The following is a 25,380-nucleotide window of genomic DNA, read 5'->3' as shown; positions in this document are numbered from 1 at the left end:
GGGCAGCGCGGGCCGAGAGCCCACCAGAGCCCGGCGCTGCCCTGCCAGGCGCGGAGAAGGGGATGGGGGTCCGGGGGCGCGGGTCCGGAGGGTTTTGGGTCGTAGGGGCTGGGGGCTCTAGGGCGCCGCTCGCTCCAGCTCGCGGAAGCACCCGTCTGAGTTGTGCACATCCTATCCAGCCCTCAACCCAAGCCGTCGGCGTCCACGACTGCAGCTCATCCAGACTCCACTCTCCAACCTACTGTCCAGGCACAGAAACCAACGTTAAGGCCCTCGGACCGTAGACGGGGCCTTCCATCCCCGATGCCTTACGGAGACGGACTGCCGTAAAGCTTCGCTCTGCCGACTGCTGCAAAGCGCCTTACGACTGAACCCGGAATCCACTTACGGCCAGCAGTCGTCCCCGCCCTGCTTCAAACATTTGGGTTTCAGGAGCAGGGGGGAGGTGGCCGTCGTGTGTTTGCGTTGCACGCGCGCTGTCCAAAAGTCGGCGGCGGTCTCAGGGCTGCTGCGGCCTCGGCGGGTGCAGTCCCCGGCACTCGCCCGCCTCCCGGCCTCCATCATCCCAGGGTGCACCGCGGCGGGCGCGGGCCCGCGGCCATGTTGCGGTAGTTTGTTGTTTTCTTCTTGCGGAGGCGAAGGGGCAGCTGTGGACCGCAAAGCGCTGGGCCTCGCCTCTGCCTCTTGCAGCCTGCTCTCTTCCCTGTCCTCCGCCACCCGTACCCGGGTCCGGACCAGGCACGTCGGCCCACCAGCTGGCTTGGTGGGCGAGGCTGAAGGCCGGGCCCCGCGAGTGCCATGGCGGCCGCCCTGGGAGCGGGCGGAGGAGCAGGCGCCGGAGGTACGTGGGGCTGCCAGGCTCGGGGGGCCAGGGCCGCGCGGCAGTGGGCGGGGGTGCCGGCCGGGGGGCCTACCGGCTTAGGAGAGGACGAGGCTCTCGCGGCTCCGACTCTCTTTGTGTTCGGCCTATGCAGTTTTCTCCCCCGCCTTCCCTCCCCATTGTCATTCTCCCTTTCTCGCCCCACCTCTCCGCTGTGCAGATCGTTCTTACCTGTGAACTTCTGTGTGTCCTCTACTTTACAAGGCTGCCTGAAGTGTCAGGCCCATCTCTGGCGTTGGCGGGCATTAAGTGCCGAAGCCGGCCTTGTGTCCTTACGGCGAGGAGAGCGCTCCCCACGCGACAGTGTCACTTAGGGGGAGCGGGGCAGGTCTCTGTAGGGTGGGTGGTTAAGATTGTGGGGCCATCCTGACAGATTTAGATCGATTTCAAGCCCATTACAGAAACATAACGAAAAGATTCACCTGTGTGAAGGAATGTGTGGCAGTAAGCCATTTTGGAAAGTGAGAATTCTTGAGAAATAGTCTTAATAAATTCCTTTTTTAAAATTAACTTGTTTGTTGCCTAATAAAAACCTGTTAGTGTTTTATTACTAGCATCTTGCAAAACTGAAAACGTGACACAAAAGGTTTAGATACTGAGTCAGTTCCTTTAGATGGTTTCTCTTGTTTGCAATCATAAACACTATTGATGAAACATCTATCTCTAAAAAAAATTGTAGGTAACTGGCCGGGCGCGGTGGCTCACGCCTGTAATCCCAGCACTTTGGGTGGCCGAGGTGGGCGGATTACCTGAGGTCAGGAGTTCGAGACCAGCCTGGCCAACATGGCGAAACCCCATCTCTACTAAAAAATATAACAACAATAACAACAACAAAAAGCCGGGCATGGTGGTGTGCGCCTGTAGACCCAGCTTACTCAGGAGGCTGAGGCAGGAGAATCTCTTGAACCCAGGAGGCGGAGGTTGCGGTGAGCCGAGATCGCGCCATTGCACTCCAGCCTGGGCTACAAAAGTGAAACTCCGTCTCAAAAGAAAAGAAAAGAAAAGAAAAATTGTTGGTAAACCACTTTCAGGTAAAATTACAAATCACTGGGGTTTTTAAAAACGTGGAGAGATACTTGAAAGTGACTTTTTAAATGATAATTTTGAAAACTTTGAAAAGATGGTAAATTATGGATAACGAAAGCATTTGGGATTAGTTATTGAAACATTAAACAGTCTAGTGTATACTCGAGAAGTATTTTGTAGTAAATGCTAGCAGATGGTTACATTATAATCATGCTGTTTAGGAATTTTGACCCAAATGTCAAAACGTTTGCCTGACAAAATGGAAAAACGAAACTACAGATACTAAATGTAGGAATGTCGCTTCTTCACAATTTGATTTGTTATATGCCACTTCTAGTGTAAATACATGATGTTTTGGGTGTTACATCTGAGACTTTGTAATTAAAATTTTAAAATACATAGTTTACCTATCTTTCTGGGGATCAAAATTATGTGTTTTATAGCGTTCCCAGAGTAATCTGGGAACTCTTGGGTCAACACTCTTTATTGGAAAGACTAAGGTGTTACTTGTATTTTTTTCCTTTTCTTTCAGTAATGTACAGTGGAATTTTCTAGAGACTGAATAACATGAAGACATTACACTGATGGCTAATGGACTGTATACTCGTGCATTCTTTTACGTTTCTCATTTTAAATTCTAATATAGTAAATGTCACTGAATGTAATCCACATAAACAGAGGCTTTTTGGGTCTTCAGTAATTGTGACGTCAGAAGTTTGGAGAATTGCTATTTCAGAAGAATAGGTAGGCTTTATTCATGATGCTTTGGAGGTTTTCCTTCCATTTTGTCACAAATGCCAGAGTTTCCTTTGCTCTTTGACTCAAACCAAACTCCTTGCCAAGGTTTGTGAGTTCTGTATGACTTGGTCCCTGCCTACCACACCAAGGTGTTGTGTGATGGTTTCCCTTATCCTGGAAGTTCATTGCATGAGCTGTACCTTCTGCCTGGACTGCTCCTGCCCTGGCTCTTGCCAGAGCTGACTCCTGATCCAGTGGGTCTCACACTCTTAAGGGAGGCTTTCCCTGAGAATTTATTCTGTTTGAGGATTGTCTGTCCCTTGCTCATGTGCCTCCCTTCTCTTCATTCTGTAGCACCCTTGTTTGTTTTCTTCAGAACGTGTATCTCAATTTGTAATTTTCTTTAGTTATTTACTTGTTTTTTAAATCTGCCTCCCACAGTAGCCTGTAAGCATCATGATGACAAAATGCTGCCTGTTTTGCCATGCATTCCACATGTTCCTGGCACAGAGCATGTGTTCAACAAACATTTGGTGAATGAATTAAAGAATGAAATGTTTTCTTTATGAATATGAAAAATATAATTGTATCCTAAGTTAGTCATTTCCATGTGATTTACCTGTGTAACTGATTAAATCATGTTACCTTGGAGAAATATTTACATTGGTAATACCTCATTGATAGCTACAGATTGCTTATTTGCAGCTCAGTTTAGCATATTGTCTAGCACAGTGGCTTTCAAACTTTTTAAAATGGCGACTACAGAAATGTTATTGACATTGTGATTTAGTACATACATAAAAGTAAAAAAAAAATTCATGAACAGTATTGGTCCATACTATGTCATGCACTCTAATGTTTTCTATTTCATTACAGTAATATGCTGGTTGTGACCTAAATTAATTTCACAACCCATGAAATGTTCAAGATTGTCAGTTTGAGAATCACTGGTCTCCTGTATAGTAAGTGGTTAATATTTATTGAATAAAAATGAATCTTGGCTGTCCATAATCTGGGTAGCCAAAATAGGTACCACGAAGTGTTTATAGGAGTGTCTGCTTATTTTTTATTTTTATTTTTTTGAGACAGGGTCTTGCTCTGTTGCCCAGACTGGAGTGCAGTGGTATGATCATGGCCACTTGCAGCCTTAGCCGCCTGGGCTCAGTTGATTCTCCCACTTCAGCCTCCTGAGTAGCTGGGACTGCAGGTGCACACCACCACGCCTAGCTAATTTTTGTATTTTTTGTAGCAGGCTGGTCTTGAACTTGGGCTCAAGTGAACTGCCCACCTCAACCTCCCAAAGTGCGGGGATTCCATGAGCCACCATGCCCTGCCATGATAAATTTTGAAGGAGTCATTTGATACTGCAGCCAAGCAGTAAGGATAGAGAAATGGAATTGCTAACCTTGCTAATAGCAGAGAGAATAGCAACTGTTACATGTTGGAGACTGAAAACAAAAACATAAAGGCAAAAGCATGGCATTTTGGGGAAGGAACAATAGTTTAATAAGTTTCAAGATCTTCCAGTGCCAGTGCTTCCTTGTAAAATATAAAGACAAAAAATCAGTACAGAAATCATAAAAACCCTCCAACCTAGTGAGTGCATTATCTCACTTTCTTGGGCCTTAGCTATTCTGATTTTATAGGTGAGGTAAAAAGAGAAACGGGTGCTTGTAAATTTTTTTTTCTAGTCGATTCTTAGAAATACAAAGTTTTAATGGAAAATTTCAAACACACCCAGTAGTAAAATAATGAAACCACATACCCATCACCTAGCATCAACATTTTAGCAATCTATCTTCATCCCCCACCTCCACGTTTGTATGTTTTGAACAGATTCCAGTCTGGTAAAATTTTAGAGCAAGATACACTGCTGGGATGAGTTAAGACTACATAGTAAACCAGTTCTCTGAATTTACAATTGAGAGTAAACTAGCCCAGAAAAGTTCAGCCACCTAACTCTTAAGACAGGGAAGTAGACTAGAATTTAGGTCTTTTAAGTTCAGTGTTCCTTCTGCTGTGCCAGTATTGTAGTAAGGCAGGAAAGTATGAAGCATGGTGCAAAAGGTTTTCATATGAAATTGTGAAAGTGAAACAAGTTTTAGTACTTCAACAGGTAAAATTTACCTGGTAGGAAATTTGTGGAGCATTTTAATCACTAATAGTGCTGATAAATGAGATATTTTTGTACTCATAATTGTGTATGACAATTTGATTTTTTTCCTTCAAGAAAAATTTCACACTTAATTTCTTATCTTCAACAGAGAGTTTGAGGAATGGTGAAAGAATAGCCTCTCTCATTTCAGCCATGAGTACTTTAAACATTTCTTGTAGGGCAGGTGTACTAATGACAAAGTCCCTTAGGTCATATCTGGGGATATAATTTTTGAACGTCTGTTGTCAGGTAAAGAATTCTTGGTTGACAGTTGTTATCTTTCAGCATTTTAAATATTTCATCCTGGCACCTTCTGGCTTCTGTAGTTTCTGATGAGAAATTGACTGTTGATCTTATGGAGGATCCCTTGTACATGACATGTCAATTCTTTCTTGGTGTGTTCAAGATTCTCTTTGTCTTTGGTTTTTCATAGTGTGATCATAATGTGTCTTGGTGTGGGTCTCTGAGTTTATCCTGCTTGGAGTGTTGAACATGTAGGTTCGTGTCTTTCACCAAATTTGGAAGTTTAAAATTTTTTTCTCCACTTCTTTTTCCTGTTACTTTGTTTTCTCCTTTCTCCCATAATGCATAGATTAGTACTTTAGTGATGTCCCCTGTTTTTTAAGGTTCTGTTCATTTTTTTTCCTTGCTCCTTAGACTAGATAATTTCAGTATTTTCCTGTTTCTTCACCTGTAGCACCCGTTTGTTTTCTTCAGAACGTTTATCTCAATTTGTAATTTTCTTTAGTTATTTACTTGTTTTTTAAATCTGCCTCCCGCATTACCCTGTAAGCCTCATGAGGACAAAAAATGCTGCCTGTTTTACCATGCATTCCACGTGTTCTTGGCACATAGAATGTGTTCAACAAATGTTTGGTGAATGAATTAAAGAATTAAATGTTTAATGAATCTGAAAAAATATCTGTAATTGTATCCTAATTTTATGATAGTCAATTCCACATGATTTACCTGTGTAACTTATTAAATCATGTTAACTTGATTTTTTTGAGTCCCTCAGTTTTGCGACTGAAAATTGGACATTTTAAGTATTGTGACGTGGAAATTTTGGAAGTCAGAACTTTCCCTCTTTTCTGGGTTTGCTGTTTCTTTTATGGGCTTCAGTTGTCTGTTTTTTTAATGACTTCCCAAATGAAAAGAGACTCGACTCCTTGTCCCTTGTGGTCGCTGATGTCTCAGTTGTGTTATTTCATTGCCCAGCCAGTGATTTGATGGAGATTTCCTTAAATGTCTGGAGCTGCAAAGAAAACAGAACCAAAAAACAAACAAAAACCCTGTTTTTACAGATCGTTTCTAGCTGAGGTTACTTCATTGCTCATCCAGGCCACCTGTAACCCCACCTTAGCCTTCTATGTATAGCTTCACCTTCTGCGTATGTAGAGCTCAACCATCAGCCAGAGGTATAAATCTAGGGTTCTTTCAGGTTGCCTTCTGAGCATGTGCCCAGCATTCAGCATGTGCATGGTCCTCCAGATTTCCTAGTATACCTGGGACCCCTCAGTGCTCTCATTCCTTCATATATTTTCCTATTTTCCTCCCTAGCCTCTTTCCCAGGCTTTTCAGTTTGTGTGTTGCTTACCCTGCCCATCATCCCTTGCCAGGTGACTCTGGTTAGTGGAAGTCTTTAAATGCTTTTGACAAGCATTGCCTGGGATGCTGCTCTAGCCCTGAGAGAGTTCTGAGGGGCTGATCTCTGAGCTGATTCCTCAGAGAACCCCCAGACAGGTCACAATTCACAATCACAGTTTTTTGAGGACAGGTTCTTATTGAGCCCTTTAGCATCCCTGCACCAGGAACGCTGACTGCCATCCCCACTGCTGCTTCTGAGTTGTGAAATGCTTTCTCTACGTCTGTTGAGGTGATTATGTGTTCTTCCCTGTTCTTTAGTCTCTTAATGTATTGATAGATTTCCAGTGCTGAACTAAGCATACATTCTTGGGTTCAAAATCTTGATCGGCCGGGCACACTGGCTCACACCTGTCAATCCCAGCACTTTGGGAGGCCGAGGTGGGCGAATCATGAGATCAGGAGTTGGAGACCAGCCTGGCCAATATGGTGAAACCCCGTCTCTACTAAAAACATGCAAAAATTAGCCGGGCATGGTGGCGTTCACCTGTAGTCCCAGCTACTCAGGAGGCTGAGGCAGAAGAATCGCTTTAACTTGGGAGGTGGAGATTAGAGCTAGCCGAGATCGTGCCACTGCAACTCCAGCCTGGGTGACAGAGCAAGGCTCTGCCTCAAAAAATAAAATAAAAACAAAATCTTCTTGATCTGCACATTTTGTTCTTTTTAATATACTGTTGGTTTTCATTTTAGGATTTATCTTTGATCATAAAGAAGACTGGCTTATAGTTTCTTCCTTGGTATCTGTGTGTACATTTGTGCTATCCTATTATTTATGATATGTTTTGCAGAATCAGTTGTGAAATTTTCTGGGACAGTGTTAAAATCTCTTATTGACTGTTGGAAGAACTCTTGTCTTCAGAGCCATTTTGGGTCTGGTACCTTTTTAAAAAGTTATCTTTTCAATTTTCTATATTATTATTGATTTATTTAGTTTTGTAAGATGGAAAGTCAATTATAATCATTTAAGTTTTTTAGAAAAATTGTTCTTTATGCTATTTCCACATTGATATAGTTAAGCAGTGCCACAATTTCTTTTTTTTGTTTTGTTTTGTTTTGAGACGGAATCTTGCTCTGTTGCCCAGGTTAGAGTGCAGTGGTGTGATCTTGGCTCACTGCAACTTCCGCCTCTCAGGTTCAAGCGATTCTCCTGTCTTAGCCTCCCGAGTAGCTGGGATTACAGCACGTGCCACCACACCTGCCTAATTTTTGTATTTTTAGTAGAGACAGGTTTTGCCATGTTGGCCAGGTTGGTCTTGAACTCCTGACCTCAGGTGATGCCTGCCTCGGCCTCCCAAAGTGCTGGGATTACAAGTGTGAGCCACTGTGCCTGGCCCGGGCCACAGCTTCTTAAGAGTGTGTGTGTTGGAGGTAAATTTTTTGAGACACGTGTGTCTTAAGGAATTTTTAATTTTTGCAACTTAATTGGTGGTTTGGTTGGGTCCAGAATTTTAGATTTGAATTCCTTTTTGTAAGGTTTTTGGCGGTATTGCTATGTTTTCTGGCATCTAGATCTGCTCTTGAGAAGTCTGAGAACATTGTGATTCCTAATTATTTTTATGTGACCTTTCTTTCTGGAAGTTTTTGACAACATTTTCTTCCTTTTCTTTGACATTTCTTTCCTTAATCTCAGCCATTTAGAAGGCTTCATTTTTAAAAAAGAGGGTCTAGGCTGGGAGGCGGAGGTTGTGGTGAGCCAAGATTGCGCCACAACACTCCAGCCTGGGCAACAGAGGGAAACTCCATCTCAAGGAAAAAAAAAAAAAAAAAAAAGAGTCTAGGTTCTTGGGAAAAGAAATGAGTGTCAGTTCCTGTAGATTTTAAGTCATGATGGGAACATCCAGTTGGCTGAGCTCAGCTCACTTGCCCTCTTCCTGGCTACCCAGGTTGATAGAGCGAGGCTTTACAATTTCCATAACAGGAGGGGCAGCCCTATCTTGTATCAGGCAGGTCTCCTATTATGATTGACTTTTAAACCCTGAATGAAGAAAGTCCGTTGAAAGACAAACAAATGACCAGTGAGCACTACACTTCATCAACAAAATAAAAAGTTCATTTTGGGAGAACCTGTCTTGGGGCCCATGCAACCTAAGAGGTTTTTAAAACAGTGACTAAAAATTATTTCTGAAGGAACATGGTGTAGGAACTCTTTTTGAAAATTTGGCTTTGGTTACTCAGAATTTAGTAGTTATACTGTAAAACTCATATGTTCACTTTGAAAGTTATTGAAACATTACCTGATTTCTAATTAATATTTAAATAAAGGATCTGGATTTCCTCGTCTGTAAAATAAGGAATTTTGACTATTAAGTGATTTAGAATAGGAACGTATTATACATGAGTGTGATGTTGAGGAAGAAGAAGGTTGAGAATCTTTGGAATACAAAGGTCAGCAAGCTTTTTCTGTGAAGGAGTAAATAGTAAATATTTTAGGCTTTGCGGGGCATATGGGTTTCGTTGGAAGCGCTCAGCTTTGCCCTTTAGCTTGAAAGCAGCCATAGACAATGTATGCCTGAATTGGAATAGCTGTATGCCATTAAAAGCTTATTTACATAGATGGGTGGTAGCTAAATTTGAGCAGAAACAAGTGGCAGGGCCTACTTGGCCCATGGGCTTTGGTTTGCTGACCCTTACATTAGATAATTGCCAGAACCCTATCCCAAGCTAATGGTCTATGTGGTGTCTAATCCAAGTCCAGGATTCTGGAAAAGAAGAAGAAATAGAATGGTAAGTAAAGGTTTGTGTTAGCTAGATATCTAATTACTGCACGATAGAGAATTGTAGAAAGTCTAGTAGGTAACTTCAGTCTTGAAGGAAAATTGATTCCTCTATAAAAATAGAACGTCTACTACAGTGTTTAGCCTGTAGAAGGAGATTTTCCAGGTAAGGAGGGCGTTGACCTCTCTTGTTTTGCTGGGTTAGTCTTTTACCCCTTGGCTTTCATGGATATGCTGTTCTTCCTTGAAAGTTCTTGACTAAAGTGAATACATTTTTTCTTCTTGGTTCTGTTCAGATTGCTATAAACTGGAGCTTTAAAAAGGATTTTTTTGTATTCTAAAGGAAAACAGAAATGCCTCAGAATATATGAAGAATACAAACAGGCTCTACAGGGTTCTTGTGTTAGCTTGCCCTGTGGGGTTTTGAGGCCTTATATCACTTAGCATAGTGTCTTCAAGATTCATCAGTGTGGTAGCATGTGTCAGAATTTTCTGTTTAAGGCTAAATAATATTCCATTATTAAACCCCATATGTCTTTCAATGGACACTTGAGTTGCTTCCCCCTTTTGGTTATTGTAAATAATACTATTAATACCTCTTCCAAGTGCCTGCTTTCAGTTCTTTTGACTGTATACCCAGAAATGGAATTGCCACACCAGTCATTGGATTTAAGGGCCAGTCTAATCCAGAATGACCTCATCTTAACTAATTACATTTGCATAGACTCTATTTCCAAATAAGGCCACATTCTGAGGTTCTGGTGGACATGCCCTTTTGGGGGATGCTGTGGTATGATAAAAAATGACTATTTGGTTCTTGTTCCTGGTTCCCTGGGCAGAGCTTCCGAAACCCTTTGAATTTACTATATTTTCTATGCTAATGAGGTGACTTATAGTGTGGGGCGGGAGCCCTAGCTTTGGGAGGGGGGCTTGCCAGCCAAACGAACCCCACGTTAAGAGGGTTAGAACGTTCAGGCTCAACCCCCCTGGAGGGGAAGAAGGACTGGAGATTTGGTTGTAATCATTAGTCAGTGATTTAATCATCCTGTTTAGGGAGCGTCTGAGTTGGTGAGCACTAGTGCTAGGAGGGTGGTGCACTCTGACTTTACAGACCTATCCCTGCGTACGTCTTCATCTGGCTCTTCATTTGTGTCCTTTATAATAAACTGTAATAGTAAGTATAGTGTTTTCCTGAGCCCTGTGGATTGTTCTAGTAATAGCAAAATGGGGCAAGGTGTGATAGAATTTTAGTCTTCAGCCAGGGAGAAGTATAAGTAGTAGCCTGGGCACCTCGTTGCAGTTGGCATCTGAAGTGTGGCAGTCTTGTGAAACAGCCCTTAACCTGTGGGGCCTGCCATAATTCCAGATGATTAGTGTTAGGATTGAATGGAGTTGCTGGTGTTGCAATATGACTGTTCAATTTAGTACAGTCAGCAAGTCAGACTTTTAAAAAATACTGCGAAAGATGGCGGAGTGAAATATAATAATACAAACGCAGCATTAAAAAAACCAAACTCAATAATTTCTACCCCACCCTCAAACCAGCACATGTATCCATCAATCCACATACTGCTAGTATTCCAGATTAAAAATACTGATGTTTTCATTGACTTCTCCTTCCTTGTTGTATTCAATTAGTCAATATGCCTTGGAATTTCTAAATTGACAGTTTCTAGTTCGTGCATTTGTCTGTCTTACTCTCTCCTCCGTTTCTTCACTGTGATGCTAACCAATTTTTTTTTTCTTAATGTTTGGCTTGTATTTATTTTGTTTTACTATTGTTTATGTTTCATTGGTTAATTAGTCCTTGCTTCTTGCTACTAGATTACCCTTTCTGAACTGAGGTTGTGTTGCATATGAAGTATAGATTTCTCATGTTGCTTTTCTAGTAATGTCCCAAATCTTTACCGCCTTTTCTTCCTGACTGCCCGTCTCTTTGAGTGTGCTTTCAGCCTGCCTGAACTCCTCGCTGTGCCCTCGGCTTGTGCCGCACTTCTTGGCCTCTGTGCTGTTACTTCCCTGGAATGCCCATCTGCTTGACAAAAATCTAGTCCTTCTCAGCTTTCATCTCAGCTACTACCTCGTGTGTCACACCTGACTTGATTTTCCCCAGCCCTAATCATGTTGTATTTTTTGTTTTGAAATCTTTACATGAATTTCAGTCATTCCATTAATTTCAGTTTATTTGCTTTTTTTTGCTGATAAATTTACATATGAAATTTAATACTTCATTAAAATGTTATATATTGTCCTGAAATTTACATATGAAATTTAATACTTCATTAAAATGTTATATATTGTCCTGTATAAGTAATTTTATTTGTCCACACATTATATGTTCAAATGTGTGCGCAGGTGAAACATTGTGGTGATGTTCTCCTAGTTTTACAATTATTTTTATCAGAGAAATTTGGGCTGATTTTAATATCTTTGTACTTTTAGGTATTGCAATAATATTTCATAATGATCATGTCTTAGTCTAGTGTAGACAGTCAAGCTGTTATCCTCATAAAGTAAATGTTTTAAAAAAGTTTAAGGGAGAAAGAAGACCATAAATCCATAATTAAATGTGTGGATAACTATCATTATAGCAGTTTGGCTTATATCCTTCTGGGCACATGTGTACACATATATTTTACAAACACAGTAGCCATAACATATTGCATGGTGTTGGGGAACCCCCCATTGAATTGTTGGGACATTTTTTCACTTCAGGAAACATAGTTGGACTTTAAAATCCTTATTGCTGCCTAATATGTAACTGCATGACTGCACTTTTATCTGACCTCTCTTCTCTGGCTTTTTTTGTTTGGGCATTTGGTTTATTTTTACTTTTTTCCCTGTTAGTAAAACACTTCTTGATGAACATCCTTGTACATATTACCTTTGTTCGCTAAATGATGAACAGTATTTCTCAATGTCTTGGGAGTTCCCAAGATTATTTCAGAGTGTCTGTGAAGTCAGACTATTTTCATAATGGTATTAAGGCTATTTGCATTTTTTTTTTTAATTTTTATTTTTTACTGTGCTGACATTTGCGTTAATGTTGCAAAAGTAATGGTGGTTAAATTATCTGGTGCTTTAACATGAATTAAGGCAGTGACAATTATTAATTTTATTAAATCTTGATCCTAGAGTGCATTTAAAAAATATTTGTGACTGTAGAAAATATATGCATAAAGGATGTCTCTCACTGAAGTATAACAGTTGTCTTCAGGAAAAGTGCCTGTCCAGCTGGCACGGTAGTGTGCACCTGTCTGTGTTCTCAGCCAATTGGAGGCTGAGGCAGAAGGATCACTTGAAGGAGTTCGAGTCCAGTCTGGGTAACATTGCAAGACCCCATCTCTTAAAAAATTTAAAAACAAACAAATAAATAAATAAAGTACTTGTTCAATTTAATTGTGAGCTGAGCTAGCTTTTTATTCTTCTGTAGAATAACATTTTTACTTGAAAGGACAATTGACAGACTGTGGTTATTCAGAGTTTAGTGCTTGGAAGATATATTCTTGAAAATGAAGTGAGCCTGTCACTTCAAGTGAAACGGGACATTATTTGTTGCCAATGATAAAACGTAAGTTTTCAGACAAAAATGAGAATTTTGGAATACTTATAATTGATATTGTGAGCTTGAAAACTTCCCAGCACTTGAAGACTTTCCTGATGAGACTAGTGATGTTATTAACCAGTGCGATTTTGTATATTGAATAATGAAACGTTTGCATTTGAAGTACAACATAAATCAGGGAACCAGTATTTTCAAAATGACCATTGCATGGTGGTACAAAATCATGGTTAAAGATCCAATAACTGTGCAAGACACACTCAGACTTTAACATAAGATGATATGAAATGTTCATTACCACGGCTTCAGATTCTGCATTGCAGCCAATCTTTAAGAAACGGACACTGTTGAGTATTAGTGTAGTGTCAGAGAAGAATATCTAAAATTGTTTGAAAAGATGACGTACTTCTCCTTTTTACAACTACAAGTGAATTTGGAGTCAGATTTCTTTCATGTATTTTGGTCAAAAAGATATATCACAGGGGATTGAATGCAGAAGCAGATATAAGAATTCAGCTATTTTCTACAAAATTAGACACTAAAGAGTTTTGGAAAATTGTAAAAAATATTTGTTTTATAGACTTTTTTCCACTAAAATACGTTGCATTAACATGTAATGTTGGCTTAAGTTGTACTCTGACTATTCTCTTTAAAATTTTAGTCAGCCCAGTTTGTACCAGCTGACCCTCACCTCGTTTCCCATCTTTACCCGCTTGCTCTAGTCTCTTCCAATAAAGGCCTTAAGTTACATACCATATATGAGTTTATTGGGATTACTGTTTGTCTTTTCTTTCTAGAATGTAACCTACACAGGGTGGAGTGTTTTTGTGTGTGTGTGTCTTGTATGTCAGTTGTCTAGAACAGTGCCTGGCATATATTATGTGGTCAAGAAACAGTTGTTGAGTGAAGGATACAGGTTTCATGACCCTTCAGTCTGTTCATATGTTCTGCTTATCTTGTACTCTGATTTTGGAATTATCTCAATAGCCACTTTTCTTAGCTATTTTATGGTGTCTCTCCTTTGGGAAAATACTTATTATTTTTAATGATCCTGGCCTCTAATTTTGACTTTTGTGGAGTTAATGCTGAAATTTCCAGAAAGTGCTATGTAGCACGATGGCAGTTAAATTTCCTTCTGGAGTGCCTGTGCTGACCCACAGTGTTAGATGAATACAGGGATTCCTAACCCTAGCTGTCCATCAGAATTAGTGGGAGCTTTAAAAAGCAAAAAGAGCCCACTGAGCTGGGCGCAGTGGCTCACACCTGTAATCCCAGCACTTTGGGAGGCCGAGGTGGGTGGATCACGAGGTCAAGAGATCGAGACCATCCTGGCCAACATGGTGAAACCCCGTCTCTACTAAAAAATACAGAAATTAGCTGGGCATGGTGGTGCGCACCTGTAGTCCCAGCTACTTGGGAGGCTGAGGCAGGAGAATTGCTTGAACCCAGGAGGTGGAGGTTGCTGAGAGTTGGAGTTGAGCCGAGATCGTGCCACTGCACTCCAGCCTGGCGACGGAGCAACCCTCGGTCTCCAAAAAAAAAAAATAAATAAATAAAGCCTGCTGAATCAAAAATCAGCGAGGAGGCCAAGGATTATATACTTGTTAACAAGGTTTCTAGGTGATTGTTATTAGCTAGCCTTGCAAGAAGTTGTTCTGGTTTCAGCAGAATTGGATGCTCTTCCCCCGCCCTGCTTTTTTCTTCTTTTGGTTTCACTGTTTTGTCCAAGCTGGAGTGCAGTGGCCATGCGCAGACATGCGCATGCACACCACAGCTTCAAATTTCTGACCTCAAGCAATCTTCCCTTCTAAGGCTCCCAAGTAGCTAGGGCAACTGGCTCCAGCCACTGCACCCGGTGGGTGCTCTAATTAATTAGCAATGTCTGCCATGGATGATGATTGTGATTAAGTACTAATTCCTTCACTGTGTTCCAATGAGGAAAAGCCACAAGCTAACTGTTTAGCTTATAAAATATTGGGACTTTGCTTATGTTTTCATAGATAGGAAATGCTCCTTGTTTTCATGAAGTATGACTTTCGATGTTTTTAAATTCATTAAGAACTATTTTATGGCCTAACATATGTCAGGGACAGTGCACCCTGTACATTTAAAAATAATGTGTATTTTGCCCTTGTTGGTCCAAGTACCCTGTATTTATCTGTTAGGTCTAGTTGATTTCTGGTATTTGAGCATTTCTATATCCTTATCTTTTACCTAGATTTCATATTTGTTCTTGAGAGTGGGGTGTTGAATTCTCTAAGTATTAATGTAGAGCAGTCTCTGTCTCCCTTCAGTTTTGTCAGTGTTTGCTACATGAGTTTTGGTGTTCTGTTTCAGTGCATGTATATTTATAATTGTTATATCTTGATGAATTGACCCTTTGGTCGGTATACCGTATTCTTTGTTTTTGAAACAGTTTTGGCTTTAAAAACCTATTTTATCTGCTATTAGTGTAGCTGTACCAGCTGCCTTTCGGTTAGTATTTGCATGCAATATCTTTTTCCATCCTTTTTATTTATTAGTGTCTTGGGTCTACAGTGAGTCTCTGATAGACAGCATATAGTTGGATGTTTGTTTGTTTTTAACCCACTCTGCCAATCTGTGAGGTGACAGAAGATAGTCAAGTGGGAAGCGCCAGATGCTGATCCTTCCAGTGAAACAGCTGTTGACCTGGCAAGAATGGTTTGAAGCAACCGTTTTTGAAACTTTAGAACCTAACATTGGTTTTCATCACTGATGGGTTGGTACAGAGGCTCTGTCTGTTATTTTCATCCCCTCCACTGAAGCAATTTCTCCTTCTGCTTTGTTCATTTTTCCTTTTTATTAGATGCATGCATTTAAAGAAATCTGCCAGGTCACTCGTTGATGAGGGAGATAACAGAAGAGAGGCTTCGGTAACCACACTTAAGGAATATAATAGCTAGTGGTTTTAAAAAGCCATTAAACAAATGGGCAGCAACCTTCATTGAGTAGCAGCAGCAACTCTGGGGAAGGAGAATCTGGTTTCTAGAGTTACACGTTGCAATGTACAACATATCCAGTTTTATTTTTTATTTTTTGAGACAGAGCTTTGCACTTATTGCCCAGGTTGGAGTGCAGTGGTGCAATCTTGGTGCACTGCAACCTCCGCCTTCTGGATTCAAGCAGTTCTCCTGCTTCAGCCTCCCGAGTAGCTGGGATTATAAGTGCCTACCACCACGCCTGCCTAATTTTTTGTGTTTTTAGTAGAGACGGAGTTTCACTATGTTGGCCAGGCTGGTCTTGAACTCCTGACCTCAGGTGATCCACCTGCCTGAACCTCCCAAAGTGCTGGGATTACAGGCATGAGCCACCATGCCCAGCAAAATATCCAGTTGTAAATAAAAAATTACAGTGTATACAAAGAAGCCTGAAAGTATGGCCCATTCACAGGAAAAAAAAAAAAAACAGCCACCCACAAGGATACCTAGACATTAGATTTACTAGACAGATGCTTTAACCTTCTTAAGTATGCTTAAAGTGGTTTAGGAAATTATGAACCAGAAAACTAAAGGAAGTCTGGAGAATGCCATATGAAGATGTAGAGAGTATTAATAAAGAGAAATTATTAGAAGGAAACAACTTCTGGAACTGAAAAGTACAGTAGCTGAAGTAAACTCTTTAGAGGCAATCGGTAGCAGACTTGAGCAAGCAGAAGAATCAGCAAATTTGAAGTTCAGTTGAGATGATCCAGTTGGAAGAGCAGAACGATAAAACAATGCATAAAAATGAACAGAGCCTAAAGAACCTATGGGACACCACCAAGTGCGCTTATATACATGGAGGATACCCAAGAGAGAAGAGCCTAGAGGACCTCTGGGACACCACCAAGTGCGCTTATATACGCATAGGAGACCCAAGAGAGAAGAGAGCAGGAAATGGACAGAAAAAAAATAGGAAATAATGGCTGAAAATTACCAAATTCATATACAAACATATAGATAAAAGATAGAAATCTGTACATCCAAGTATACCACAAACTGGATATGTTCAAACAACAGAAATTTATTCACAGGTCAGGAGACCAGAAGTCCCTGTTAAGGTACCATCAGGGCCACACTCCTGTGAAGCCTCTAGGGGAGAATCCTTTGCTTCTTCCAGCTTTTGATGGCTTCTGGCATTCCTTGGATTATGGCAGCATAACTCAAGTCTTTGGCTTCACATGACCTTTCTCCTCTGTTTGTGTCTGTCCTGAAATCTCCCTCTCCTTGTGTAGACCCCAGTCATCATTGGATTTAGTGCCCTGTTTAATATCCATTGTGATCTCATCTTAATTACATCTGTAAATATCTGCAGTCCTCCCACCGCAACCTCCTGAATGGCTGAGACTACAGGTGTACACCACCACACCCAGCTAATTTTAAAGTTTTTTGTAGAGATAGGAGGGTCCAGATATATTGCCCAGGCTGGTCTTGAACTCTTGGCCTCAAGTAACTCTAGCTTCCCAAAGTGTTGGGATCACAGGCATGAGTCACTATGCTTGGCCTTGTTTCTTAATAAACTTGTTTCTTACCCCTCCTTGTGCCACATTCACAGGTGGCACAAGGAGGGGGAAGACATAAGCCTGTTTTTGGGGGCACACAGTTCAACCAGTTACAGCAATTCTGCTAGCAACAAATTTCTTCCAGTTTTGTTTGTCTATGAATGTCTTTATTTCACCTTAATTTTTGAAAGATCATGTTGGTGGATTTAGGACTCTGAGCATTTTGAATAGGTCATCTTACTGCCTGTGGCTGCTTCTGTTTTGATGAGAATCAACTATTGCAGTTCTATTGTAGGTGATGAGTCATTTTGGTCTTGGTGCTTTCAAGGTTTTTTCTGTGTCTGGTTTTGGAACATTTTGACTATGTTGTGTGTGTTTGTGAATAGCTGAGTTTATTCTCATTTGAGTTTGTTGAGTTCTCTGGATGTATCATAAATAGTTTCCAGTACATTTTGGAAGTTTTCAGCCATTATTTCTTTGAGTATTTTATCCTACTCCTGTGTGTCCTCTCCTTCTGGTGCTCCCATTACATGTGTATTGTTGTGTCTCTTGATGGCCCCACATTTCTTTGAGGCCATGTTCAGTTTTTATTTTCTTCTGTTCTTTGGATTGTGTCCTCTCTGTTGATCTGTTTTCAAGTTTACTAATTCTTCTTCCAGTTCACATCTACTGAGCCCCTCTAATGAGTTCATTTCAATTATTTTTCCATTTTAGAATTTCTATTTGGTTTTTAAAAATAATTTCTGTCTTTTCGTCTGTGTGTGTGTGTGTGTGTGTTATGTGTGCGTGCGTGTGTGTGTGTGTATACATATATGTATATATATATATATATATATATTTTTTTTTTTTTTTTGACAGAGTCTTGCTCTGTGGCCCAGGCTGGAGTGCAGTGGTGTGATCTCAGCTCACTGTAACCTCTGCCTCCTGGGCTCAAATGATTCTCTTGCCTCAGCCTCCCCAATAGCTAGAATTACAGGCGTATGCCATCATGTCTGGCTAATTTTTGTATTTTTAGTAGAGACAGGGTTTCATCATGTTGGCCAGGCTGGTCTCGAACTCCTGATGTCAAGTAATCCACCTGCCTTGGCCCCCCAAAGTGCTGAGATTACAGGTGTGACCGCTGTGCCCAGCCTCTATTCTTGATTTGACCTGACACTGTCGTCATTGTTTTTTTTTTTTTTTTGATCGTGGTTTTATTTGATTCTTTGAATGTATTTATAATGGCTACTTTAAGATCTTTTTCTATTAAATCTGATGCCTGGTCTCACATGCAGTTTTTGTTGCCAGCTTTTTGTTATTGTTGGATTATAGGTTATAGTTTCTTGTTTGTTCGACATCTTGTAATTTTTTGTTGAAATCTGGACATTTTAGATAATACGTTGTGTCAACTCTGGGTGCTGGTCTTCCTACTCTCCCACTCCTGGGCTTATTACTGTTACTTGTTTCTTTACACTTTTGTTGCCTGTTTGGGTTATTTTAATGACGTGTTCACCCCTCCCCTGAAGCTTCTGAAGCTGCTCCGTGGTGACCACAGCCTTGGGCATACCCAGTTACCCTGGGATGATTGTCATGGCTTTGACTGTCTCTCTCTGAGCACACCTTCCGTAATGCCCAGGGACATAAATTGCTTTATAGATTGAGCCAAACACATTCAGCCTCCTTTGAATGGATGGTGTTCATGGTTAGTGTTTGAGATTTGTTCTGATCCAAGTGGAGGCCCTCCCCACTTGTCTGTGTCTCCATTTCTTTCCAGCACAGCAGCTCATCTACATTCTGACCATATCTCCAGATGCTTTTACCACTCTCTTACCAATTAGAACCCTCATCAGAACCCTCCCTCACTGTTTTGGGGAGCACTCTTCGGCTTGAAGTCAGTTTCTTTGGAGAGTTTTGGAGTACTCTGTTCTAAATGTCTGCTCCCTCACCTGTCACCTCTCTAAGCCACAGCACACAGTGGTGTATTGTAACCCTTGCATTAGGAGCTGAGTGCCTGGGAACTGGGAGAAAGCAGCAGCCCCAAGTCTCCTCAACTTGACTCTCTGTGTGGGAACCCCAGCCCTTGACGCAGGGCAGGGCTTCTCTGGGCCCAGCAGTGTCTGTCCCATGAATAGCACCTGAGTGGAAGAAAGCCCCCACCTCTCACTCACACTCACTGAGAACTCAGCCTCAACAGCAGGTAGGTGGGGGTGGGAAGAGAAATGCAGAGGTCCTTGTCCTCCAGCTGGGAGCTGGGTGTGGAAGGCGTCCTGTGTTCTTGACTGCACTGCTCTGGAGTGTAGTCTTAGTGTTACTGAGTTTTGAGGATGAGGAGGGGGTAGGTCTTGGTTCAAAACCCATTAATTCTTGCTGCCATTCTTGCCAAATTTTGGTAGATTTCTGGAATCAGTGTGTTTTCATTTGTTGTATGTCCTTAGAATTATTTTTAGAGACTTTAAGTGGTTATTTTATAAAATAGTTTTCACAAGACTCACAGAGAGCGGACCAGTGGAGCTTCTAATTCTGTCATATTGGAAGTGGAATTTCTTGAGGCTACTAATTCTTTAATGTCTTTCATTCTTGGATCTTTTTTTTTTTTTAAGTACCTGTTCTGTTTGGTAGTTGTATTAGGCTGTTCTCACATGGCTGTAAAGAAATACTGGAGACTGGGTAATTTATAAAGAAGAGAGGTTTAATTGGTTCGTGGTTCTGTAGGCTGTACAAGCCTGGTGTCAGTGTCTACTCAGTTTCTGGGGAGGCCTCAGGGAGCTTTTACTCATGGTGGAATGCCAAGCCAGAGCAGGCACTTAATCTCACATGGCAAAAGAAGGAGCAAGAGAGTGAGCGGAGGCGGGTAGGGGTTCCACACTTTACAACAACTAGATCTCCAGAGAGCTCCCTGGCTATGGTGAGTTCAGCACCAAACCATGCGGGATCTGCCCCATGACCCAAACACCTCCCATCAGGCCCTACCTCCAGCATTGGGGATTACAATTTGACATGAGATTTGGCAGGGACGTATATTCAAACTTTATCAGTAGTGTTTGGTAAGAGGAGATATGCTACTTCGGTAGAACTTTATTGATTAATTTCCAGCTCCAGGCTGGCAAAATTCCAGAGGCTTTACAGGTGTTTGTTTATATTATCTGGCCCTCCCTACCCCAACCACCTACCCCTAGGTAGATTGTTTCTGGGGAGAGAGATCTATGTGCTGCTGTCTCTCAGACCTCTTTGCTTGTATATAGATCTGCAATGAAAATCTTTAATTTCAGTTCTTTACTAGGAATAATAACTTTGTCAGGTGCCACCCATTTGTCAGTTCTTGTATTTTAAAATACGTTGTCAAGTGTAATGTTTCAGCAAATTTATGAAGTAGATAATAACTTCATTTTACAGGAAGAGAGACAGGCCTCTAAAGGGCTGCGCTCTTAATTGCTCTTTCTGCACTGTCCATTTCAGTAGCCACTCGCCGCAGATGGCACCAAGCACTTGGAATGTGGCTTGTCCACATTGAGATGTGAGTTGTGCTGTTTGTGCAAAATAAGCACTTAGTATGGAAAAAATGTAAAATATGCGGTTAATATTTTCTGTACTGATTATATACTATGATTTTACATATACATGCATATATATATCCACACACACACACACACATATATATATATATTTATGTTTTTTTCGAGACAGAGTCTTTCCCCAGGCAGTGCAGTGGCGCGATCTTGGCTCAGTGCAACTTTCACCTCCTGGGTTCAAGTGATTCTCGTGCCTCAGCCTCCCAAGTAGCTGGGACTATGGATGCACACCTCCACGCCTGGCGAATTTCTTTTTGTATTTTTCAGTAGAGAAGAGGTTTTGCTGTGTTGGCCAGTCTGGTCTCAAACTCCTGACCTCAAATCATCCACCTGCCTCTGGCTCCCAAAATGGTGGGATTACAGGCGTGAGCCACTGCGCCTGGCCATATATACTATGATAATATTTGGGATATACTGTGTTAAATATGTTGTTAAAATTGCACCTGTTAAGTTTCGTTTATTTCTCTTTACCTTTTAAAAATGTGACTACTAGAAAGCCTGGAGTTAGGTGTGTGCTTATATTTTCTTTGCTCAACATTCTCTGCATTATCTTTATTTTGCTTAAATAGAATCTTAGCTTTCCATGATTGGAAAAGTGTGACAATTACAAAAAGTATTATAAAAGTCTCTAACTTTTAGCATATCACATTTTTTTCTTTTATGCAGTTAAAAAAAAACACTAAAAACCCATTTTATAAAGAAAACACTTTACTAACATTTGTGATTTTTTTAAAAAAACTATTCCATTAGTCATTATTCATGCCTAATAATATTCAGTAATTTGGTTTTCTTGGATAGCTTTGTTTTTTAAAAGGCATTTCGTTATTAAAAATGGCTGTTTATGATAGTTATATGTGAAACTTTTGTAATTTAAAATGTCATCAGGAAATCTTAAAAAAATTGTTTTAGTGTTCGAATTATTTGCATTGTGTCTGTTTTAACTTAATAAAACTGACTTCAATGGACTCTTCTCGTAGATGACGACTTTGATCAGTTTGATAAGCCTGGTGCGGAACGGTCCTGGAGAAGAAGAGCTGCTGATGAGGACTGGGACAGGTGCGTACACCTGTATGCTTCACCTGAGTGCCTGTGCCCATTTCTCTGATTCTGATGCTTGGCTCCAGAGAGATCTTTACTGAACACAGCACCTTGACTACCTGAAGCTCTCTCGAGTGGGGCTATCCCTCCTGGGCTAAAGTGAAGCTTGTCCATGCAGAAAGCTGCGGTGGGCTCCTATTCCAGGCCTGTGTTGTATGCAGGGCTGCCAACAGAACATAGGTCTTCTTTTCTTTTTCTTTGTTTTTGTACAGTAATGGTACTGACTTTGTGGATACCCAGAACCATTGCTGGAGTAGCTTTGTGCCAGAGTTCTCTTCAGCTCTACTGTGTACTGAATGTCTAGCTACACTTTAACATTTTTTCATTCTAATATGTGTAGGATGGTATTTCACTATTTTAATTTGCATTTTCCTGGTTACTAGTGAAGGTGAAAATGCCTGTTTAGGAATAGATGAAAATGACCTGTTTAGGAATACACGCAAACACAATGTAAAATTCAACTATGTTAGTAATGATAGATGGCAGTTTGATGTAGTGGTTACTTATGGCAAGGAGTTTTAATAGAGATTAGAGATGTGTTCTGGGAGAAATACACAGTGGGGCTTAATCTGGGTGGTGGGGCTGAGAAATGATGATTCTTTACATCTTAACATCTTAAATACTGTGTATTAAGATGTTATTTCTTAACATCTTAAATACTGTGTGTTAAGAAAGTGTAACAATTACTTTGAAGCTGCAATTTGAAAACAGCAGTGTCACATGTACAAATTTTAAAGAATAATCTACCTTGAAAACTACGAGGCTCTTACAGTCCACATAAAGCTGATTGCTCTTCAATGACTCATGCAGTGTATTAGTCAGCATTCTCCAGAGGAGCAGAACCAAAATAATATATATATAGAAAGATTCATTAGGAAAGACTGGCACATGTGATTATGGGGACTGAGAAGTTACACGGTCTGCAGAGTGGTATAGTTCCAGTCTCAGCCCATCGACCTGAGAACCAGGGGAGCCAGTGATGGAAGTCCTTGTCTGAGCCTGAAGGCCTGAGAACCAGGAGCACCCATGTCTGAGGGCAGAAGATAGCTCAGCTCAAGAAGAGGGTGAATTTGCCCAACTCCAACTTTTTGGGTAATGTCTGCCCACATTGGTGAGGATGGATTTCTTTACCCAGTCTTTTTGGAATCATTGCTAATCAGCTCTGGAAGCGCCCTCATGGACTTTCACAGAAATCATGTTTTGTCAGGTAGCTGGGCACCTCTCATCCCAGTCAAGCTGACGCACAAAGTCAGCCAGTGTGCGTTCTAACAATTAAATAATGCTGAAAAACGAAGTCTTTCCTAGAAAATAAATGGTCTTACTCGGAAGTGCTAAAGCTAGTTTTGTCTGAAAGACTGTAATGGTGAGTTGAATAAAGTATTAAATGGGTCTTTTAGTAGCTTACTCATCATTTGAAGTTCTTCTTTGAATGGTCTGTTCATATCTGTTTGTTTTCTTTAGGGTTGTCTTTTGCTTATTGATTTTAGGGAAATTTATTTTTATTGTTTATAGATGTCTCCTCCCAGTCTGTGGCATGTGTTTCCTTAAAAAAAGCTTTAGGTTTTTGAAAAGAATACAGTCAACTGTATAATCTTTTTTCTGTATGGGTTTTTATTCTTTTTTTATTAAAACATGAAAAAAAATGTATTTGGAAACCCTTTCCAGACTCCCAAGAAGGTTGCAAGAATAATATAGAAACTCCCACTTGACCTTCTCTCACACTCATGAGCTGCTTTTTGTCAGTTCGTGTTGTCATTCTAATTCTTTACATACATGGATATACTGTATATGTAAAATTTTTTTCCTGTACCATTTGACAATAGGTTGCAGGTGTCATGCCGCTTCTGAATGCTTCAGTATAGTTTAGCATGTATTTCCTTCAAAACAGGAACTTTCACTTGTATAAATAGTGTATAGTTTTTAAAGTCAGGAAGTTTGACAGACATCTAATTCTACATATGTGAGATTTGTTGTTGTTGTTGTGTTGGAGACAGGGTGTTTCTCTGTCACCCAGGTGGAGTATAATGGTGTGATCATAGCAAGCAGGAACTCCTGGGCTCAAGCATGCTCCTGCCTTGGCCTCCCAGAGTGCTGGGATTACAAGCATGAGCCAGCATGCCCTGACCTGTTCTATTTTTTATTCTACAGTGGTTATTCAGATGGTTTTCAGTTGTTCCAATAATGTCCTTTATAACCCTCGAAAGAATTTTGTTCTGGTTCAAGATTTGGATCATACATTGCATTTTTCTTTCATTATTAATGTGGAAGAATTCTGTAGGCTGTCTTTTATGACGCCGACATTTTTGAAGAGTACAGGCCATTTATTTTGGTTTGCTAATGTTCCATTGTGACGAGCTGCAGGCTGTGCCTTGTGGTCAGGATAGATGCTGTGCGGCCTCCTGAGTGCGCACTTCATGAGGCACAGGAAATTGGTTTGTGCTTTTTGTCCTTAGGAAATTCTTCCCTACCTTGTATTCTGGGTGTCTCCTGCATGTGTCTATGAAAGTTGTAATTTTTTTAAATAGCTAGATACATAAGCTGCCTGAAATTGATCAAATTGGTTGGTTTTTAACTTACTAACACGTTCAAGCATATGTGAAAATAGTCTCGTATAATGAACCCAGTGTGCCATCCTCCAGTTTCACTGGTTATCAGCATACAGCCAATCTCTCATCTATACTCTCTGCAACTCCCTCAAATCACAGTTTCACAATTTCATCTGAAAAATTTCAGAATATATTTTTCTAAAATGGCTTTACAAGAATTTATAAATATAGCCACAATAGTTACTGTATCTAAATTATTATGTTATGGCGCCTATTATGTAAATATCTTAGTGTTTATATTTCCCTGATTGTCTCTTATATGTGTATCTGTGTATACATATGTAGATGCATGTATGTGTATGTATGTGTGTATACACACATTTTAAATATATGTATGTGTATACTGTACACTTACACAGTGTGGATATGTGTCTGTGTATTTTTTTATAGTTTGAATTGGGTCCACGTGGTAATTGATGGGTATGTCTTTCAAGTGTTGTTTCATATGCAGTCTCTCTCCCATCTTATTTTTAGATCCATGCAATTTTTGTTGAAGAGACAAGGTAGTGTGTCTTCTAGAATTTTTCCTTCTGCTGATTGCACTCCTTGAGGTGTTTTTAGTGTGCCTCTTAACTGCTGATATTTTATGTGAATTAACTGATCTAGAAGTGGATGGGATTCAGGTGTGAACCTGGGGGAGGGGCTGGGGTGTGGCAGTGTGGTAAGTTTGCTGTGTTCCTCATCAGAAACTACTTGGGGGCTGGTGAACTTCAAGTGGTAATATGTCTGCTTTTTCGGTGACCTATAAACTAGTTGCTTCTTCTGAGGTAGAGATTATATGGAAAAGACAGGGTGAGTGATTGAGCCTTTCCTGTTGTTTACCGTTTCAAGCTCGGACATCAGGCCTAGCATCTTGCAGGGGTGAGTTTTGTTTTTGAATTGTTTTGAAACCTAGGTTTAAACGTTGG

At 40.6% G+C, this 25,380-nt stretch overlaps 1 protein-coding gene across 4 annotated transcripts in view; it reads left to right on the top strand.

Moving 5' to 3' along the window:
* The first annotated feature begins 582 nt into the window (after window positions 1-582).
* RBM33 (RNA binding motif protein 33) overlaps window positions 583-25,380 on the top strand; it is a 135,115-nt gene continuing 110,317 nt past the window's right edge. For 3 of the 4 annotated variants that reach the window (XM_012445296.3, XM_064368110.1, XM_012445294.3), the window contains exons 1-2: window positions 793-841; window positions 21,746-21,824. In XM_012445296.3, coding sequence (XP_012300719.2) covers window positions 799-841; window positions 21,746-21,824 — 122 coding nt within the window. In that variant the 5' untranslated portion in view covers window positions 793-798. Of the gene's footprint in view, window positions 842-21,745; window positions 21,825-25,380 lie in introns of all 4 variants that reach the window. The other variant, XM_012445298.2, reaches the window with a different exon arrangement.

Source organism: Aotus nancymaae, unplaced genomic scaffold (genome assembly GCF_030222135.1).
Source record: "Aotus nancymaae isolate 86718 unplaced genomic scaffold, 86718_ANA_hifiasm-v0.15.2.pri h1tg000002l, whole genome shotgun sequence".
Lineage (NCBI taxonomy): Eukaryota > Metazoa > Chordata > Mammalia > Primates > Aotidae > Aotus > Aotus nancymaae.
The sequence above is the reverse complement of the archived record's forward strand: the minus strand, read 5'-3'. Positions and strand labels throughout refer to the sequence as shown.